Raw genomic sequence first — 22,167 nt, forward strand, 5'->3', positions numbered from 1 at the left:
GTATGAGCTGTGAGGCTTCTTATTGTGCTGATCTAATTAGGATTAAATTTTCTTTGTATCTCCCTCTTCCTTGTTTTCCTGGGTTGACCTGAAATAAAGGGTGATTTCTTCTTTGCACTGAACTAATCATTGCTTCTCGTGCCCACTGTAATCTATGACATGAACAGCAGGTCTACAACATCAAATGCAGCCCCATGCAGTGATATCACCACCAGCTGCAAAAAATAGCCTGTGAGCAGTATTGCTAAATACCCTGCTGATGGCTATGGCTAATTAACCCTGGCACAGCGCTATGGCCGTATTGCTTATGGGACCTGAACTTGTACATCTGCATGGTGCTGTAGTTATAGCTGTGGGGCACTGGGTAGCAAGTCAACAATCCCAAGATTCACCTGTGCATTAGCTTTTATTCTCAAGGGTGGGTAGACCCTTCTACACAGCTAGATAAGCTGCTTGTTTAGAAAATAATGTATCTTATGAGATGACTAACAACAAGCTTTAAAAATGAAGTTTACAAATGAATCATTAATCCAAACTTATCCCAGAGAGCTCTGAGAAGCTGAGATGAACATAAATGGAAAACTCAGTTGCCTTTACCATCCTTACACACAATATTTTATCTGGTTTGCTTTGGAAACACTTAGATAATAGCTCCTAGAAGGATAAGTCTTCGTACCACAACCACTCTGGGACAGCAGAAATACTATCTATTTGTACTGCTTATTTCTTTCCGTCATTTAGTCTTAAAACAGAGCTGTAGGACTGGCTCCCACCAGGCTAAGGATTTCAGCTGAATGATTATACCACACACTGAGGAAGGGAGACAGTTTCTAAACTGAAAACAGATCCTTATCCCAGTGTCTGTCTTGGCAATCTTTCTCTCCACCCATACAGATCTAAAGCACGTTATATTCTCTGATGCCCCTTAACTGGTGGGTGGTCCTAGCTGGTCCATTAGCATCAGCCCAAAAGCTTTCTTGGTTTTGTAGGCCTAAGCAGAATCATTTTTTACTTACAACAGTGAACATGGACAATAGAGATGTATGAGTGTGTATGAAGGTATGTATCTATGCAAATCCTGCAGTCAGCCATGAAGATCGTCTCCTTTACAGTTCATCTAAGGGTGTGCCTGCATTGTAGCCATGAGTGACCTCTCATCTAGTCCAGCCACCCAGCAGGTATGAGTTCAATGCAATGTCACTGATTCCAGCTGTGCTGGCAGGGCTGTACAGTCTTTGCTGAAGTCCACTGGGAACCAGTTTATGCCCTGTTCTGAGCAGACACACTTCTCGGTTCCTCAAGACATCTGCCTCAGTCTTGGGTGCCTCTGTTATTCTTGCTGTCAGAGCCCCTTTTGAAAATTAAATGCAGGGTCCTAAGCCTTCTGGGTATTTTTTTGGCAACATTTCCCCCCTGCATTATTCAATTAATCACAAAAACTTGGAAGGTGCTGATACTCACTATTTTAATACAGTATTTTAACCCATGGGTTGCATCAATTTACACTAGAAATGAGGTATTGACAATCAATGGTCTGAGGGAAGTGGAAATGAGGGGAAAATGTGATCCAGATTGTTTCCTTTGGGTTCAGAAGTTTTCTTCAGGCATTCTCAATTATTCTGATATTTTTTGTTGCTCCTTGCCCTACTGGTGATAATGGAGTGATTGGTTAGTTGTTCCAGGGCGTGAGCCAACATCATATTTATAAAAAGAAGTGTCAGAGTGCTGAACTAATTGAGGGATTCAAATAGCCAAATGTTCTGGGAGCAAAAAATAATTGCACACAAAGCACAAACAGGTCTGGGACAAAATGGAAATACCCTCCCTGAAAATCATTATGTAGGCAATTGAGTGAGGAACATTTCCGTCCACTGTCTGTTTCTGCATGGTGAAGACAATTAGTAGGCGAAAATGCTAGCTCTGCATTAGCAATTATGTCTTCATAATTAGATTTATTTTTTTTTTGCCTGAGGGACAATGTTTGTTCCAGTTCAAGCTGAATAGTCTGATATAGTGTGGATCTTGCTGAGCTCTTGAAAATCTTTTACACCCATCGTGCATGTTCCCCCCCCCCGCCCCCCGTCTTGCATCTGGATTTAATTATTACATTTCTTAAAAACAAGAACCAGCTGCGGTGCTGAAAGTGCTGTGGAGCCTGTAGCCATATTCTGTTTCTTCAGACCTTTCTGCTGGTGTGGGTGCAAGATGGGACAGAAGATGGAGGACAATCCACGTACACAGGGTATGAGTTTCCTCCCATATTATATTCAGAGAGTTCCACTGATTTCATTACAGCTGGTCCTAATCTATGCCTGCACCACTGAGGGCAGAATCAGGTCCCTGTTCCTTTCCTGCTGCCAGGTAGCAGTAGCGGTGCAGCAGTGCTGGGGTAGGTATGTCTGCTGTGACCCTGCCTCTTCTGGCTTGCCTTCCCCAAGAGTGCTGCACTGATAACATGCACAGAGTGTTCTCTGGGGTTACATCTGCATCAGCCAACTGAAGAAGGGCAAGGCATGGTTTCAGGGACTGGCTTATGATCATCCATACTGACCGATTGTTCATTTTCTGCCTTGATTTTGCTCTTTGGCAGATTATGGGTTTCCTAACAATGTTCAGGCACAGCTCAGAGCACAGCATCTGTTAGGCTGTGTTCCTACAAGGCAGTCTGTATGGGTCTGCTCTTCTCTGGGCAATCATGGAGAGAGCTTCAGCACGTGGACATGGGCTGCATTATGCTACTTGACTAGGAGGTCCCCACATTGCTTAATTCAGATGTAGTCATTGACTCTCTTGTCTGATGGTAAGAAAACATGGCAGGTTTCTTTAGTTAGTACTGGAACTTGTGACTTCCCCGTGAATACACAAACTCACAAAGGGTCTCTTTCTTCCACAATAAAAAGCTCCCTTGGATCCACACCAGTGTTTGTTACTTCAAGAGTTTTCTCTTGAGTGTTGGGTACATGAAGGGATGTGGATTCAGGGTTAAATGTTCTAGACGAAGACATTTTACCCTTTGTTATATTTATTATAGTTATGCCTACCAGTCTTAGAACAGAAGTCTCATTATATTTGATTCAAAACAAGAAGTAGCAGTCCTGGCACATCAGCTGTCAAGTCACTGTTAAGTTTAGTGCCAGCTGAGACTTGGTTGTCACTGGTCAGCTGCGTTATGCTCTTTGTTGCTAGACACAGAATCACAAAAGGATGTGCTTCCTTGCAGGTCTGAGAAAGATCCTGAGCAGGCTGCATGGATGTTCAGACATGAGGGCAAAGATCAAACATGGTATTACTTACTAGATTCTCACTTCAAAGTCTGTTCAGGATAGTAAAAGTGAGTGCAGCATGGGCACAGCTGAATCCTACAAACTCATGGGCTTGTGATGAAATGAAAATTAACTTAGCCTAGTATCCCAAATCAACCTGCAAAACCGCAAAGAAAGTTCTATCCTGTGTCATAAATACCTGTATTTTCTGTAGAAGGGTGATTTTTGATGCCAAGAGGCATAAATGCACATTTTTATAGTTTCGGGCAGCCCCTACATCTTACTTCTTCATATGCCAAGAGGCTAGATAAATGGCTGTAGCATAATTTATGACATGCTACCCAAGTCATAGTAACTGTTCCTGATCATGGTCTTTTAGCCTTTGGTGGAAGAGAATTAAATTAATTCTCATTACTTGTCATCTGGTGATGGTCAAGAACATACATAGACAGTTACTGCTGGCTAAGCTGACATACACAGCTTGTTCACCTGCTTTATTGTGGTGGTGTAGCAAGTTCATTGGACATATAATTTCATTTTGAAAAGATTTCTGTGTATTCACATTTCCATTTTTCTGCAGTGTGACCTCTTCTGTAAAGGTGGTAAAAATATTGTCAGAAGACATATAAGAATCTTACTCTGAGAGCTGTGAAGTCTGGTGTGGCAGGCTGTCTCTCAATAGAAACACCTAAGGAGAACTGTGACACATGTGAATTATTTGCATAATAATATTTATCAGTTGATATAGAACGATCAACAGTTTCAGAACTGTGGGACCCTCAGAAGTCCCCACTGTCTCTTATGGAGTTAAAGAAAAGAAGAAAAGAGAACAAACTCTACTTGAACATTATCAAGCTTTGCCTCAGAGCCCAGGGAAAAGAAAATAGAAAAATGTTGCTCCTCTGATATAGCAGGCACCATATCAGTCATAGGTACCTGTAAAAGTATGACACATGAATAAATAAATAAAGTTTTTAATGCATTAATGAAAACAATCAGCCACACTGAGTGGACCAATGTTCTTTTTTGACAGCTTCACATCAAGATGTAATGTTTTTCTGGAAGGAACGGTTTACCCAAACATAAGTTTTGGACTCAGCATAATACTAAACCCCTGAAACTCTCTATCTTTTGCTGTACAGGGGTGAATGAATGCTCTGAACATCCTCCACCCATTTAAAAATCTGTGTCTAAAAGGGACCAGTCTGCTGGAAGTGCATGGCATTGCCATGGAAACACAGCCCTCTGCTCCTTGAGGACATTCCCAAACCCAACCCAAACATGCTTATTTTTTTTTAATGAGCAGTATTTGGAATTGGCAGCGGCTGTTCTGAGGCCTTTTTGAAGTTTGCGGCCGACTTGAGATAAATAGCCTACTGCCCTTCCTAAAAATAAAGACGTTTTCCTGTTTGAATATCTCCCAGTACTTTAATTTATGTAATTATTTATTAGAAATAAAAACATTAGGGAAACAAGCCTGAGAAAGCAGTCCTCTGCTGTATGTTTGATGTTATTTCAGTTTCCCTGGTTTCCTCAGCATAGGTAGGACTCTTATCTGAAGAGGTTCCTGGTCTTTATCACCTACAACAAGGTGTAGTACTTCACTTCCAGAAATACTCAATCCCTAGCCAAGTGCTCGCTGAAAGCATGCCAAATTTTCAGCATTCAGCAGGTCTCACCGGGCACGTGACACTCAGCCATGAAGACAGTCCCAGGCTGAGCCACAGAGGATCTCATGCCCCAGGTGCAGGGCTGTGCTAACACAGCTGTGGCCGGGCTAGTGTGGGGGCAACCTGGCCAGCAGCCCCCGCAGCTGGGCAGTGGGACTGCATGTGTAGGCAGCCCAAACCACAGCAGGCTGGGAGTCATCAACGTGGAGACATCCACAGGGAAAAACAGCCAGCTAGACACCCTTTGTATGGTTTAATTTCTTTTATACTAAAATGCATCTAAAGAGATCAGCTGTGCCTGCTGCTCTCTACTGACTGTGAAGGGAGACCTGGAGGGCTAGTTCACGTGTAGGTGCCTGTACTGCATGCAGGGTCTGGGGACCTGAGACCTATTGCATGTGTCAGATGTGCTATACTGTGTAGAAGTGTCCTGGCTACAACTGCTATGCCACGGATGTGGCCAAACTGCTGGACACCCTGTACCTTTGAAGTTCAAAGGCTCCTGACAGTCTGTTCCACCCGTCAGTATCTTCAGGTAGAGAAAGTGGACGTATCTAAAGGAAACCTTGGTGTCTGACAGGGACAAGTGATTATCTTTCTACACTTGAGTTCAGTTGATTCTAGCCAGGGCATGATCATGGGATGTTTCCCTTTGTCTGAATAGTGCCTCCTCTGATATTTACAGGTAGCTCTCCAAGGGGGTTGTATTATATCACTCTGCAGGGGTGCCACCTTCCCCACTGAATACTTGGCTATTCAAAAATCTGCAAACAGAATGTTTTCAGCCTGTCTCTGAGATATGTTTTTTTTTTTTTTCCTCTGGGAGTCAGAAAGCATGTATATATGCTAGCACCTTTAGTAAAACTATAATTCTTAGGAAGAGTTTTAAAATACCATTGGAATTTACTATCTGGAAATTGATTTCATTGCTGCTAGTAGCTCAGTCCTGCTTTGACTTGATGGCTTTGGATAACATTGAACATATTTAGGAAAGAAATCCTTGTAAGAAATTATTATTAAGACAATATATAGTCAGGCAAAATACTTGGTGCTCACTGCAGTGACTTTAGTTCTAATACATGCCTGTGAGATATAAGATTATCCCATTTGACAGAGAGCAAAACTGATCCCTGCCATCATGTTAGTGCTGCCATGTTCATTCCTGGCTCAGCTTGGGGTTAAGCCCTGTAGGTACAGCTGGGAAGAAGAGCTGTGATGCTGTGAGAGACTTTGACAATCTCCAGAGCTGGAGGAGAACTCCCCAAATAACTATGCAGTAAAGCTCTAGCACAGAAAGGAGCATGACCCCATTCAAAGGACACCTTCTTGTTTCCTTCCAAAAGACACACTCTTTGACATGGTAAAAAAACTGCTTTGCCAAACTGGGATGTAAACAAACAAAGTGTTTGACTCCATGGACATCTTAGCTTAAAACCACTCTGGGCAGGTACAGGTTGTATGGCTTATCATGCTTGGAAGTCATTACAAAACAATCTTCTTTACCTTGGACAGATAGACAAGTCTACTTCTGGTGTTTCATTCAGCAAGAAAGTACTGAGGGCACCAATGTGACTTTTACGTCTGCTTTTCAGCTCAGGACATAATTGAATTTGAGTGCGTTTGAAAGCAGACTTTTAAAATCCAGACTGCCAGTTGTAGGCTGATGGACATTTGACCATTTCTTACTTGCTGGGAACAAAGTAATGGACATTTCAAATTCCTTAGGTCAAAGACAAGTTATTCATAAGCATAGACACAAAGATTTAGTTCTTCAGTTTGCTGGGAAACTTTATGCAAACAAAAAGATCTCTGATAACACTGCATCCCACTGTCCTGACCTTCCTCCCTTTTGTAACCTGCAGGAGAAACCTCTCTCCTGGAGCGTTTAAATTTTGGAGTGGCTTGAGCGTTCACCATGTGTAGTATTTAGGAGTATGTTGTGACTGTAGGGTGTCTCAAAAGTGTTTATGTACATGCAGATGGACAAGGGTTAAGTGGGGGAGGGAAAGCTATATTTGCTCTGCAGGACCCTGATGCTGATTCAGCCATGCTGGCTGCTGCCTTGGTCCCAGAGGACTGGATGGACTCACATGATCACTAGAAAACCTATGAATTGCACTTGCTGTTTAGTCAGCAGATAGGAAAACCTGGGTGCATTTCCCCCTTTTCTGAATGCACAGGCAGCTGCACTGGACCCATCAGAAATTGATTTACCAGACTGATAGGGTGTTTATTAATTAATGATCTAGTTTGATCAGTTATGGAGATGAAGCCCTATTTCTGGCATTTCTGAACTGCCAAAAGCTTTTATCCCCACCTCATGTCTTATCCAGCCACTGTTCTGCTCATCCAGGCAGTGTGTGATGCTCCAGTGTACTTCACACCTAGGCTTTTCCACTTTTGTGGGCAAGGAATTTACTGATGCTACTCACCAGCTCTTGCTGAAACCACTTTTGTGCGTAGTATTGACTACAGCCGAGAAACACTGTTGGGTAAGTTTTAGAATGAATTTAACTCAGAAAGGTTAGAACTGGTTTTTTTTGTCCCCAAGTGACAGAGCATTTTACAGGTACATGCAAGATGCCTGGGCATCAGCAGGTTATCTGCCTTTCCTATTTGGCCTAGCTAACCGTGAAAGGCAGTGTTGCCACACTTAATAACTAGGAAACATGTCACTGAAACCAGCATCAGACACTGCCAGGCATCTCTATGATCAGACTTCTGATTCCTGTTTTCCAAAAGGGTAGGGCCATCAGTGACAATTGCATGAAAACAGAGCTTGTAATATTACTTGCTGCTTTGAATATTATTTGGAGTTGCTCCTTCACAGCTTTTATCCTTATCTGTCCCACACATGAACACTAGACTTCACAAGATCGGCAGCAATATGTAATCAAGGAATGCAGAGCAAAGCTCTGCATTTTTTCCCATAATACCTACTATGGGAAAAGCTTGAGAGGGTGGTCTCTGTCTCTCAACAGCTGAAATGGTTAAGGTAACAGATGGCCGTATTTAAACACTTTGGTTTTTGTTACTTCCTTAACCTGCCAAAAGGATCCATCTCTACAGCTACGTTTGACCTAACTACAGTAGGCCATGTAGACAAAGGATCTGATGAATCCTACATGAAGTATATGACTTGGGGTAAAATTTTTCTCATTAAGTTCACTCTGCTTTGGTTTGTTCTGATTTTTCAAGGCAGGAGAAAGAAAATATTTCTAGGAGGTATCCTCGGGCTCTTTATAGACAAGTATTTGACTGACAGTTCTGGTATTGTCCTAACTGTCATTCAAATCTCTATAATATTATTATTACAATAATAACTGTGTAATTGCAAATAATTTGTTTATCAATTTCTTCTGTCTCTCATGTCCCCAAAATCTGGATGGATTTGCATTGTCCATAGGAGAAAGAACGATTTCCTCAAAAGAATAGTGAGTACTTGCAAAGTGAGGGGTTTGCTGCAGACAGCATGTTCCAGCAGGTCCGTTTATATATAGTGAGACATTGATTAAATCCATGGCTCCTCAGTTTATATTTATAGCACACATTCACTCTAGTTTTTATTTATAGGTTACCTTTTAGGCTTGTCTATATTATATGTCTCTCTTGTTGGCAACGAGGCTTGAATGTAATTTAAAGAGTCTTACAGTAAAATGCCAGCCAGATGAGATGGTCGTTCATTGGCCCTTCTTGGGGGAGGCCTCTGTGGTTCTCTTGGGCTGTTTCTATTAATGGAGCATCTGAATATTATACTGATGGGTTGTGGATCTCCACCTGCCCTCACTGGCTCCCACAGCCCTTCTGCTGTTGCCTTGTTCTCTACTCATGCTTGTGTCCTCCCTGTCATGCTTTCCATTTGTCCTCCTACTCCTCCACTGTTCCTTTCCCTGCACCTGGTTCCAGTCACTCACCCACTTCATGTCATACCCTTCACCTCTAATCTACTAATATCTTCACAGCAATAGTTTCATTATGTTGTTTAATATTAACATAAGGGAAAGTATTCCTTCTCACTGAACAGATGAGATCTTCATCACCTTGTTTCTGTGCATGAGCTCCTCTGTCCCTAACTACACTCACAAGGATACTGGCACTCAAGAAAACACATTCTTCTGTTCATCGCTTGTGTGAACATGTACATTACTCTTTCACTCAGCTTCTTGATCTGTAAAAAGGCATAATGACCATAGTCACACAGAATCATATAATGGTTGAGGTTGGAAGGGACCTCTGGAGGTCATCTGGTCCAGCCCCCTGCTAAAGCAGGGTCACCCGGAGCTGGTTGCCTGGGACTTTGTCCAGGAGTACCCAATGTAATCCACAGTGGTATACCCAATGTAATTGCAGATTACAATGTCTCAGATGTACCCAATGTAATCCACAGCAGTGACACAAGTCAACAACTTAATGTCTTTTAAGAGAACTAGTCAGAACTAGCAGGAATAATGAACGTCCCCGCATGGGCAGACATTTCTGGTAGTCATGATTTTTTGTTTTGGATGCCTGCAGTGAATATAAAGCTGTTGCTGGACCCAAGACATCCAGTCTTTTTAATTCAGTGCTAAAAGAACTTATTTGGCTTCCAGCTAAACAGTCATGCTTTAAAGCCATTTACACAGCACTGCTTGGCACTGTGGTGTCTTTGCCATTTCCCCCCCCCCATCCTTTCTATGGGATAGACCACACTCAAAGGGCAACTTTTAGGAGTGATGTGAGAGGATTTACTGCCAAAGCATACCAGATATGTGAAAAAGATTAATCAAAGTGGGTAGGGAGAAAGAGAAAGAATTCCATTTCAGTGCTAAAATTTCTCATGAAAATTTAAAACTGATCTTGCAGGAGAGCTTTTAAGATACTTAAGGAAAATATCTTTTCTTCAATCAGGTCTTGGCTACAGAGGTTTCTGTGAGTTCTTCCAGCCACTGAGGTGAAATATAACTAATTTAAAAAATAAAATGTCCTCTTGATGCCCTTTCTAAGACCTGTCATACCTCACTATAGCTTAAGTTACAATCTAAAGAAAGAAATGGGTTTCAAAATCTCAGAGCTTTAGTAATAGCACACTCAAGACTGTCTTTGTACTTGAAGCTATGAAGTGACGTTTCAGAGGAAACTTTTTCTTTCTCTGGAGAACGAGGCTCTGCAGAATTAGTAACTGTCCTGTTGGCCAGACGTGCTCTACCATCAAAGTCACCATAAAAAGGGGCAGACAGAAGCCCTGCTCTACACTGTGGGATACTCCACAACATGCAGACAAATGCAGATATCTGCTCTGCAATTTTATTTGTTCTCTGTTGATTTTTGCCAAATTTATATGAGCTTTGAAGCTTCACAAACCTAGAGATTTAAAAACAAACAAGCTTGCTCACCAGCTTCCCCTTAGGCTTCCAAGCTCTGTTTATAATTTCTATAAACCTTCATTACCCCTGTTCTACAGTATCAAATTCTTCTGAACTAGAAAGGTCACATTCTAACTATTATTACTGAAAAAATGAATTAAATGTGTGACATCATAGGTAGACAGTTAATTACCCGATTTAATAGGACACTACAGCTATAGAGAACTGTCTGCATGCAAAAAGCCACTCTATAGTCTTTACCATTTCAAGGGCAGAATCCTCATGCAAATTAGCCATTTGCAACTTAAAATTTATGTTTAAAATTGCAAACATTTCTGAGAGGAACACATTTTTTAGCTTAGTCTCCAAATCAATATTCATTATAGCTTTATAATAAGCACACTGGTGTAGTAATTAAATTAATGTATTGTCCTTTTAATTTTCTGACATGGTTAACTGTGAAATATTTATTACTTCCAGTGCTCCACTGATGTTGTAAATTAGATATTAACTAGAAGTTGGTGAAGAGTTTTGGATGCAATGCTGCTAATCTTTTTTTATCCACTTATCTTGACAGGTATCTCAGTTCTAATTGCATTTGATGAGATTAAAAACTAAAGCAATTATGTGAATTACACAATAACAAGCTTTCTGTTTTGTTCTTTAGCTTGCAAATGTGAAAGCAAATTCTTTGTTGCTCAGATAGTAATTCAGTGTAAAACCCCCATTATTGTTTCATATTCTTATTTCTTAAATTAAATTCTAAGATGAGATAAGTTCAATGAAAATTAAAACCTCACTGAATTCATTTGACATAGAGCTTGGCAAATTAATATAATAATGAGGTTTTCTAGGTAAGCAAGATGAAATGCTCATTAAAGCTGCAGTGGTGTCTTTTTGTGAAGCTCAGTAATTTGAATCTTCAAAAAATAATAAAAAACCCCAACAAATCAGTGACACTGGTTTTAAATCCATAATCTTTTCCAGTAAATGAGCTGTTCAATGAGTGATGAAACAAATGAAGCTGTTACTAGTGTCCTTTGTGCCATTCCCTGTGTGTGGATGTCAATATTGACCCTCCTTGTCTGCATCCCCAGTGATGCTGCCACCTGAGTGCACAGGGCTATGGGTGGTCTGGAGCCATGCATGCTGTGTCTGACCAGTCTGCAGCTACTAAAGAATATATCTGATGACTGTATTTAGTCTGCTTTTTCAGCTGTTGCTGTGTTAAGCAACAGCTTAACATTGTAAGATCTCCATCACTTATATATTTATAAGAAAGGTTTAGCTCTCCTCAGAATTTATTGAAAAAATTGCAATTGCCTTAAGGGAGACAGGACAAGGTCCGAGTTTAATAACAACCTCATTTGAAAACTTCATTGCTTACTCATCTCTGACAAATGGGAATATTTGTCTATCACCCGAGGAGTTATCAACTCATCAGCTTCCAAAACAGAAGTTTATTTTTGACAATAATAAAGAACAGATTATGATGCTGATGGAAACCATCTTCCAAAAGTTTTGGACAGAGAGCTCAGATTTCTAAAACTAAAACTAGCAAGACAGAAACTAGTTGCTCCAGTTCTAGGTAAAAATCCTGCTGCGGGTGGGGGGAGATGGTACAGAACAAAAGTTACCGCTATTTTTCTCTGTTGCATAGTAGAGCTAGCAGCTGGAGAGAGAGTGCATATGGCTAATTGCACATAGGTAGTTCCCAAACTAATATGCAAAGCAGAGCATGAGCAACAGGGAAAAATGGCGAGGAAGTTCCTCTCTAGTTCATTGCCACTATATTCTTGTTCCTCGAGTGGGCTTGTGTGTGCCTCCATTATAGTAGTGACAGACTGATGGTGACTCTGGCAAAAGCAAGCAATAGCTGAAAGCCAGATGGCTTTATGCAGAGCAAGACCATTACCTATTACCCTGACTAAGTAATTGTATTTAATTTTAAAAAAATTTCCTGTGTTGAAAATGTTTCCAGACTGTTACCCCTTCCCCAGTCCAAGTGGAAAACAAAATGCCATTCAGCAACAGAGATGGGGCTGGATCCAACATAAACATTTCTCAGCTAGGCATTCTCCATAGAAGTGCACAGTCATTTTTTCCATATACAGTGGGAAAGACAAAGCCTCTGCTTAAAAGGCATTCTTCAAAAAGGGGGAGGGCTAAAATGTTTTAGCTGTCTGAAAAATGTCTAAGGATTAGAGATTAATACCAGCCTCTGCTCTTATGTACTCATTCCTACAACCACTAAATAAAAACCTTACTCTTACAGATGCTCACTGTTGGAAGTAGAAGATCTGCAGTGGGAAAGGTTGATTTTTCTCTTTCAAACAAAATGCCAAGTTTATTCAAGGAGAACAATTTACAGGAAAAGGGATAAATAATTCTACATCATTTCCTCATTAACCACCCTTCACCCAGTCCCCACAAAATTCTTATGTGAAATGTTGTGTTCTGAGTCATACTTTCTCCTCTTGAGTCCCCCAGATAAGTGAGACATAATGAGTTGACAAACTACAGCATTCCCTGAGAGATTTCCAGATAGAGAGAAAAATTTGCAAGGGATAAAAAAGAAAAGTGGCCTTTAAAGCACATACAGCTGCACTCATGGGACACTGTTAAAGCTGAGAGGGTAAATCTGAAGCTTCCTTTGATTTCCCTTTTGTAGCAATTTCCCCTAGCCCAGATTTCTAGTGTTTCCTGGTTCGATTTTGCAGCAGTTTGAAATGCTGGAATCACAGTAGAGACATACAATGACCACTAGCCACGGCATCATACTTGACCGTTAGCTATGGTATTAACTTAAAAACCTGTTAGCATGAAACGCAAGTCAATGTGAAAATCTTGAAAGAACAAGAGAAAGAGGTTTCATGCACCTCCCTCCTAAGGGTGACCCAGCTGTGGGCAAAACAGGCACCTGCTGGGGATGGCTGATGGGAAGGTGCCGTGTTCCTGGGCTGTTCTCAGAAATAGGACTTCTCCCTTGATGGTCCTAGTGCTTTGGAGTTGTGCAGGAAGGAAGTGAGACAGCTCAACATGGTTAACTTTGTACTACATGCCTTACATCCAGCCTGGAGGTGTGGAGAGGCTGTGCTCTGAATGGAGAGCGAAAAAGCCATGGCCCAGGAGAAGGCATAACTTGCCCCGATCTCTCACTGCCTCTTGGCTCCTGGCTTGTTTCATCATAGACATAGTCTAATAATGAAGAAATTAGTTTCTTGTTGGCTCAAAGAGTGGAAAGAATAGATGTGTCAAGAGAAAAACCCAACAATTTATTTCCTCATCCCTCACAAAAAACCAATCCCGCTTCCAGCTGACCTAAAAGTAGTTAGCTGGTGCCTTAGAAACTCTCTTGAGCTTCTGTAGACAATCCTTGCCATTGACGGGAAGCAGGGAACCACAGAAACCCACAAACCTGCAAAAAGCCAAGTAGGACACACAAACCCCCTCTGACCTTACACCATGTCTAGACCTCCAACACCTGTCCACCTCCCCCTGAATGGATCTGTGCCAGATACCGGTGCTCTGGAGACCTTGCCAACCCTCAACAGGCCAGGCTGTGTTAGCTTTTTCGGGGCATGTAGTATTTTAATAGCTGGGGTACGGAGGTCTGTGCTGTGTTTTGCCCTGCCACCTCTTATTTTTTTTATTTTTTTCTTTTTTGGATACTGGAGCAGCTTTTGTCTGGGCAAATGCTTGCTTCCACAGAGTGCTTTTGAGGAAGGGTCCCTGGAGCGAGGAGTGGGGACCACAGCATAAGGGAGTCATTAATGGCAGGCTCTCTGTGTCTCTCCGTGGGCTACCATCAGGCTCAGAAGTAGAAAACCACAGTGGGAAACCCTAGGAGATACTTGCCTTGCATTAGCCTTGGCAGAATCTCTTGCCACGCAAAAGGCCTTTCATGCAACAGTAACAGGATACGTTGCAGGGTGGTAACAGGGTACCACACAGCCCAGAAATGATCCAGTTGAAGTGCCGGTTCTGTGTAACTTTTTCTTCTACCTGATGCCAATGGTGAAAGGCTGAATGAATTCATTTTTATTCATTTTTGTTGGGAAGACAGAGTCAAACAACGATTCAGAGCCTTATAGTTTTAGCTAAAATGGCTATTTTTACAGATCATATTGGAAACTGGTCATGCAGGCAGAGTCTTTATATTCAGTAATTATTAAATTATGTTTAAAATTAAAATTCAGTGTTCCAGTTCTTCCTATGCTCCCTGGATTCCATATGTCATGAATTAAAAAATAATGTTTGAGTTCTTGCAGTCTTGTAAACTTGGAATAGTAATTTCTAAAATATTTTTCACAACCCTCTATTATTCTTTGGCTCTTGAATGCTGGGGTTTTAGCACTGTTTCCTGCTGGTTTTTCTTAAAAGAAAAAAAGGACTTCTAGTATTTCTGAAGTATTCTTTTTAAGAAAATAACCATCTAAAGAATTGCACAATACAACTAAACAGGAACAACAAAGCCAGATCGTATTTACTGCATTTTAGTCAATCTCTGTTTGCATTGTCAAATACACACTGTATGTATCATGACTGATAGTTAGGAAAATCTCTGAGATCATTTAATGACAAAAAATTAGATTCAAAAACTGTGGAGCTCAAACAGCTTTGTATACAGTACTATTCAGCAATTGTTGAATTTTGCATTAGGATGCATAACCCAAACATCCCCAAGTCACAGTGGTGTCTGAAAATGAGCTGGGATCAGATCCAAATATTCAAAAGAACCAATTAAAATATAAAACCCAGGGGTGTCTGTATTTGGTGTTTGAAGTTTAAGTCCAGAAGCAAACTGTAAATTATCAGTGACTGGTTACATATTACTTAGAAACTAGACCCATTTTTCACAGCTCTTGAACACTAGGAGCTCCAATTGTTATCAGTTTAAATCAGGACAAGTTCTCCTTCACAAACCAATTCTTTTATTGCTTCTCATGCCCCCTGGAAAAACTGGACTTTTAATTCCTTCCTTGCTTCCCATGTCTTGAATAAGAGTGTGCATGAAATGCCTTTTATTGGTTTTCACAGCCCTGAATAAGCTTTGAGGCTCTTTGCTGGTACTTGCCCAAAACTTTGTGGGAACTCACGGCAGTGGAATTTAAATTGCATTGTTCTGGTGGGTGGTTTATGCACCTTCTTGAAATGGACATTTCCCACTATCCATCTGCTCTGTCCTGTGCTTCCATTTGCTTTGGCTTCCTATGATTTAGAAGGTTTGGGGTCTGGTGGATCTACTCCAAGCAGCTGATTTTCATTAAAGCTTTGATGAGAAACTTAAGCTGGAATCACAAACATCTGCAGTAAAACTTCCTCCCCACTAATGTTTCTCAGAACGTAACCTTGTTGTACCAGAGAAAAACAGCAACTAGAAATCCAAATTGCCCACTATGGGAGTTAACCTAACATAACCTCAAGGGTGTGAAATGAATTAATTTAAAGATCTGATTTTTTAAAGGTAGATGCAGTTCCCATTAGCTTGAAAGAGTACAAAAGTTTCTGTCAAGCTAAACCCCTTTTTGGCTCACACCTCAGGATAAGGTTTTCTGCTGCTTCTTTTAGTGCTGTTTGTTTTAAACAGATTAATGCCAAAAGTAAGGATCAAATTGCGGTTTCTCTAAACAGTCTGCAAGACTTTTTTTTCCAACCTTTATGAGGGAAGGGGAGAAGACAACTTTGTGATAGTTTAGGTCTTTGTTAACAAGTGGCTGGGACTTAGGATTGCTCTTTTTTAATATGTTTAATGTGAGCCATTTTAGAGAGATGAGTTTGTCACTGGTCCTGTGCTAATTATTGCTTATCACTTTAGAGAACCAGAAAGCAAGCACCTCAAATACTGTTTCTTGCTTTTGAAAATTTAGATCAACAGCTAAGTCACATGGGCAAAAATGATTGCCAAACATGTCATTTTAACATGTAATCTCCATCAGGTAACTTCTGCTTCTTACTTTTCCTGATAGTAAGTGGCTAATTTTGACTTGGCTATGACAATTTCTTCCTTTAAAGGACTTCTTTTGCCTCTCTGCCTTTCCTTTAAGCCAAAACCACTGATGCTGGAAACAGTTTTCCTCTTCCATCTGTCCAACAATATCATGCCTTCCTTCACTCTGGGAATTGGCTTCCTGCCCTGTCCCCACTACTTTTTTTTTTTCTTTACTCTTGAGGCTCATGATTATCTCTTTTTTGCCCTGAGTTTTCCCTCTCCCTTGTCTTCTTCCTGCTTTAGTTTGCTTCTTTCCCACTGTTTGCTTCACTTCTTCTTTCCATAGAAGACATTTGAAATTATCTTGTCTTGCTTGGCAAGTGTCTCCACAAGATGTCTGTCTTACCTTTTTTTCCACCAATCCTTTCCACACCCATCTTCTGGACTCTCTGATATTTTCTGGGTCTCGTGTAATCATTTACATCAGAATGGAATAAATTTTCTGGACATCACATTACATTCATTTTACATTAAAGTAAGTGACTGCATGATGTAAGTCACAGGGAATCATTTGCCATATTGTCTAGTATTTGAAGTCTTGTGCCATTGGTCATTCCCGCCTTAGACTCTCTAAGGAACTTTCTTTCTACTGGGAAACAAAATCTACACCTATATACTTAAATCCACCATGTCAGTGGAATTACAACCACGAATGTTGACAGTGGTGGGCTTTGGATCCAAATGGTAATGTATGACCTACTTCTTATTTTAAAGGTGTATATTTGATAGTGAGATTTAACTGTTCTTAGAAGTGATTCCTGGTTTTCAGTTTTAATTCTGTGCCTCACCAAAACTGGAAATGTCTTACCACCCCCTTTCCTTCTGCTGTGTCCAAGCTAATGAGTGGAACCCCAGAACAATGTTTTCTGATGTTTGCCACTTGCTTGTTTGCTTTCATTTGATATCTGTGTGTCAGTTTTAAATCCTTTGCTTCCACCGCTTATGAATCATCCTTGTAAAATATTTTAATCTATCCTTATTTGGAAAAATCAGTCTCTGACTTAATGCTGCTAGCTGCAGTTGGATTATACTGATGAGCTGGATCTAGCGCTCTGTGCTCATTCTCACTGTCTCCCCATACACATCAGGACTCGGCACTGTAACATCTCCCTTATTGTCTTTGTGAGCCAAGGAACTTAATCATGCTAAATTAAAGAGCACACAAAAGAGTGCTTTTGATATTGTTCTGCTTCTTGATAGACAATCCAACACAACTGGATAAAGTCTCCAGTGCTTAATTTCCTTTGAAATTAAAATTTGTAATTAACATGTAGTCTGAACTGGTCACCTTCAGTTTCCAGTTGCTGCATATGATGAGACCTTCATTTGTTAGACTAGCAAGCCTGTTACTAATTTTTTTTTTTGCCTGTGTATGTGCTTACACAGTTAGTTCAATGTTTTTTCTTAACCTTCCTCTGAGCTAAGCAGATTGGATTGGAAAGCCTCTCAGCTATCTTCCGATTCCTAACACTGTTATCCTTCTCATGATACATTTCTGAATATTTTCCATCAATCTATAAGCATTCTTCTTGAAACAAAGGCAGAGAGGTAGATACTTTATTCCGTGATGGTCACTACCTGTGCTCATTATGTAAGTAACATGGCATTTAAGGTGGAATATAGTCCAGTTAATTTAAACATCTACATTTTGTGTGCCAGACTTCAGCTGATTAATAAACTGTCCTGAAGCAAGTATCCAGCATAGTCCTTCCAGAGGCAGAGGCTCCTCTGAGACCCTCCAGGGAAGACTGCTAGGAATTAGAGGCTTTAAAAACCTAGTGCCTCCATTACCGCATAGGGAATTTGAGTTTATATTTGAAGACAGTGTCTGATTCTGATTGAAAAAGTTTAAGAACAGTTTATATGCCTAATTTAGGTGTACTGCATTGCATATGGATTAGCAACCAGGGCACCAAACTATTAGATATTGACTGAAGTCCAACTCATCCAACTCAAACCCATGGTCCACTCTATGAGTCGGTACAATGTATTACTATAGCATATAGAAAATGTGCTTAGTCCTCTTCTCTCTGCTGTTAAGAGGCTTTCATTCGTTTCCAAGGCACAGAAAAGCTCCACGTTAATGTTAATTTTGAATTTTTAGACCACTTCTCCCAGTTCCTCTGAGTTTAGGGTTGCCAAACACAGGAAAGGTAGAGGAGTGAGAAAATGAGAAATATTCACTAATAGGGATTTATAGCAACTAGGACCTCCTGTTCTTCTATAGGTTCATAATATCAAACTCATACCAGGATTTGAGAGCATCACAGCAGTTATAGCTTGGAAACTCCCACCAGCACTGTCTCAGACCTTGCAGATTTCTGATGTTGTGTAGAGCAGAATCATGTGTGGGGCAAATGCTGTTCAGCACGCTGAAACACCATGGTCTCTGTCTGCCCTGCCTTGATCTCCGGCTTCACAGTGGCGTTTCACATCGCAGTTGACTGGCACCACAGTCCACAACGAAGCCCCATCTTTGGCTCCATAACTGCCTTACAAATCTGCCCCCTTTGTATAATTTGGCACTATTCAATGTGACTAACAGCCTCTGTCTGCTCAGGAGAGCTGTAGGCCTGAGTCAATATTTAGACAAAGGAGCTGAATCAAACCACACTGTGTAAGGGAGTTTACTCTGTGGTTCACTGTGAGCTGTGGGTTAAGAACTCGGGCTTTGAAAGAGGCTAATTCAAACCTGATGGGATAAACCCTGTTCCCAGGGCTGAGGGAGGGGAGGTGGGCTGTGGGAGGGGGAAACTCTCTGAGGAGTAAAGGAAATCTTCCTTCCTCAGGTGAGAGACTACCAGACCATCACTCTCCGGCCCATACATCTACCTCCAGGCTTACAGCCAGTTGCCCAGCTCTTGCTCACCAACTATGTATACGGATCAATGGGTAAGCGGGTTCTTACTGTTACAGAGCCACCAGCTCTACCCTAAAAGAACATCCTATTGGGCATTCTTGGAAATGGCCATGGAGGTGGGTCCTGAAATGCCATAGAAAGGTGAATCTGCAGCTAGCAATGGGGCCTGAAATCCTGGCTCCTTCCTCATGAAACTATACCATTCTGCAGCCAAGGACTTTGGTGTGACAATGGCAGGCAGCATCATTTATTTGTATCATAGGATCCAGCCTCTAAATGGTGCCATTGCAGGGACTGAAGTAAACTGCCAGAGCAAACACCAGTTAGTGAGTCTATTTGATTGGACTGTACAAGTAAAACATTAGGGAGGATTGAGATGTGTGAAGGAGACTGACGTGCCATTTCCCCACAGTGTCCAATATATCTCACAATACTTTCCCAAGTATATGAAGTCTAATATATTAAAGCAATGTGAACTGAGTATCTGGGAAAACCTTACTACACAATCATATTGAGAAAGGTTAATAATAATTTGTGCCCATTATCCTGTGAAAAGCAGCTACAAAACCCATCCAGCTCTTAAATCAGGCATTTCATTGAGGGACTTTCCATGCTGTAAGCAACAGGTGGCAATGCAGCTTCCTGGGGCTGATCCCAGGCCAGACGAGAGAAGCTGTACATCCCATGTCATGGAGTCCATCCAAGCCTGGGATGGCTCCCGAGAGCCCCTGTGCCGAGCAGAGCAGGGTTTAGCCTCCAGTTTTCTCACACGGGTCATGTTTCGTGCCGAGTCCCTGGCAGGGTGGGCAGGCGTTTCCTGAGGCTGCCCAGCTGCTTGGAGCCACTGCAGCAGTGGGGGTGAGCTTTGCCCAGCCCTGCCAAAACCCTGGCTGTCTGAAGGGCTTCTGCACTTATTTCCATGGCTGTTAGTTCTGGCAACTGGGCTGCAGGGGGAAAATTAGCTGTGTGATATCGGAGATTGTGATCTTGATATTGTCACAGTGACATGGCTGCACTAATCTCACCTCATTTTTGGATGTTATGCTAGAAGAACTACTCTTTCCCTTCCCATGACCTTATGTAACTTGATTTGCCTCCTACTTCGTATCTCCCACGCATGAGACATTACTGTCCCCACATCCCAGTGTATGCTGGAGTAATTTATTGTTTTCTTAAGCTGTATTTTTAAGTAGTTAATTCCTGACACAGCCTTGCTAGAATGAGGAGTACCAACCAATCCCCAAACACCAGGGTTGCAGGAAAACTTTTCATCATCAAATTTCTTCTCAGATCTCTCTAATTTCATTTGTCACTAATCCCAACCTAGTAGTTTTTGGAATTCTTAAAATCTCTGCAGGTGTTTTCTCTGCAGGCAGTTTTCTACACTCATTTGATTTATTATCCCCACTCTCACTGTGAAAAGGAACTTCAGATTTTGAAGGTGGATGGCATTCAGAGACAAAAGCACAAACTTCTGCAGGACAGTGTTTGCCATCAAAAACCAGACTCTATTTCTAGAAGTTTAAGCGAATTACAATTGAAACACTACAACAAGGCAAGCAAAAAAATGTTGTGACAATTAACCCTTGTAAAATAGCTCTGTTTGGACAGGCCTGTTTAGTTATGTTGGCAGGAAAGTCAGAGACATGCTAAGCCAACCTCACTGCAGAGTACAGCAGCTGTCTGCTCACAGCAGGCAGGGCATGTGTACATTTTGAAGGCTGAACTGTATCTCTCCAGTCCCGAAATGCAACGTCTCAGACCCCCTGCATAAAATTCTCCGGTATCGCTTTAAGGATCAAATGATTAAGCTAACATTAACCAGATGGGAGCTTCAACACAGACATATGAAAGCAGAAAAGCGCAGACACCAGAGAGAGAAGGGAGTTACTGTACCTCAGCAAAAGGCACCCAACTTCCAGTAGCTACTGCCTGCTGCTGCCCTCTGATAACAGTGGCTTCTTGCACGCTGACCGCTGAGCTACCTTCAATGTCAAACTGAAAAACGCCTCCCTCACTCGAGGCTGTGCTGGAGGAGAAGCATCTCAAAAAGAATAATATAGGAGAAACGAGGGGCCAGGCGGAGATCAAAGCCATTTCCTCCCCTTACATCCAGCAGTGGTCTTCTAGCGTCTCAGTAATTGTTTACCCTCTTCTGCAATCAGCCCCCCTTGGCTTAGTGGTGCCTCAGTTATTTTAACTTTCTTTCAGCATTCAGTTTCCAGATGTGGCACTTCAAGGCAGTCTAACCAGATCCTGATTTAAAAGAGAAGAAAAAAAAAATAAAAAAAGGAAAAGAAAGGAAGAAAAGAGCTTTTGCTGCCTCCCTCGTTCACTCTCTGTGCCTGTGGCTCCTCTTTTTCCCCAGAGGCTCCAGCAGAATAACATACAGATGGGCAGTGCTTAAGCAGAGAGTGTCAAACAGAGATTGTATTCCAGGAAAGCACCGCTGGCTCCCCAGTCACCTTATCTCCCCATGTCAGGATACAGACTGACGCTCGGCTTGGTGCTCTGGCTTCCTTCACATGTTCACATCATTCCCTTTTTTACCTTTTGTGCTGAGACCCTCCCACTCAAACTTTGCTGTTCAGAAAGTGAGGTCACCCCTTCCTCCCCCCTATGCCACCCCTCCCAACTCCATCCAGCCGCTCCACAGGAAACATTGACTCTCAAAACTGTTTATTTTTTAACATCTCCAGTTTATTCAGTGGAAGGCAGAAAGGTGCCGATTTTATTTAAAAAACCCTGCTAGACCAACCTTTTCTTTTGGCAGGGGGGAAAGGAGGCTGTGAGTGGGAAGAGGAGGAGGAGGAGGAGGAGGAGGAGGAGGAGGAGGCGGTGGAGGAGGAGGGAGACAGCCTGGCTGTGCCATGGGCTAATAGGGCTAAGTGGTTTCTCTAACATGCTTCATTCAGACCCTTTCCCTCCAGCCCAACTCTCAGCTTCTCATCAGATCGTGAAAAAGAATATCGTTCATTGCAATTTTGGAAAATTACTTCATTCCTCAGGCTCATGAACTTTTATTTACAAAGAGCATCTT

The 22,167-nt window shown here is 41.7% G+C and overlaps 1 protein-coding gene across 1 annotated transcript in view; it reads right to left on the minus strand.

Annotated features, from left to right (window-relative positions):
- The window catches only part of LAMA4 (laminin subunit alpha 4), a 107,110-nt gene extending 85,427 nt beyond the window's left edge, over positions 1-21,683 (minus strand). The window contains exons 1-2 of the mRNA XM_037392535.1: positions 21,593-21,683; positions 21,024-21,383 (exon numbers count right to left, since the gene is read on the minus strand). Coding sequence (XP_037248432.1) covers positions 21,024-21,224 — 201 coding nt within the window. The 5' untranslated portion in view covers positions 21,225-21,383; positions 21,593-21,683. The remainder of the gene's footprint in view (positions 1-21,023; positions 21,384-21,592) is intronic.
- Positions 21,684-22,167: the final 484 nt, after the last annotated feature.

Source organism: Falco rusticolus, chromosome 6, assembly GCF_015220075.1.
Source record: "Falco rusticolus isolate bFalRus1 chromosome 6, bFalRus1.pri, whole genome shotgun sequence".
NCBI lineage: Eukaryota > Metazoa > Chordata > Aves > Falconiformes > Falconidae > Falco > Falco rusticolus.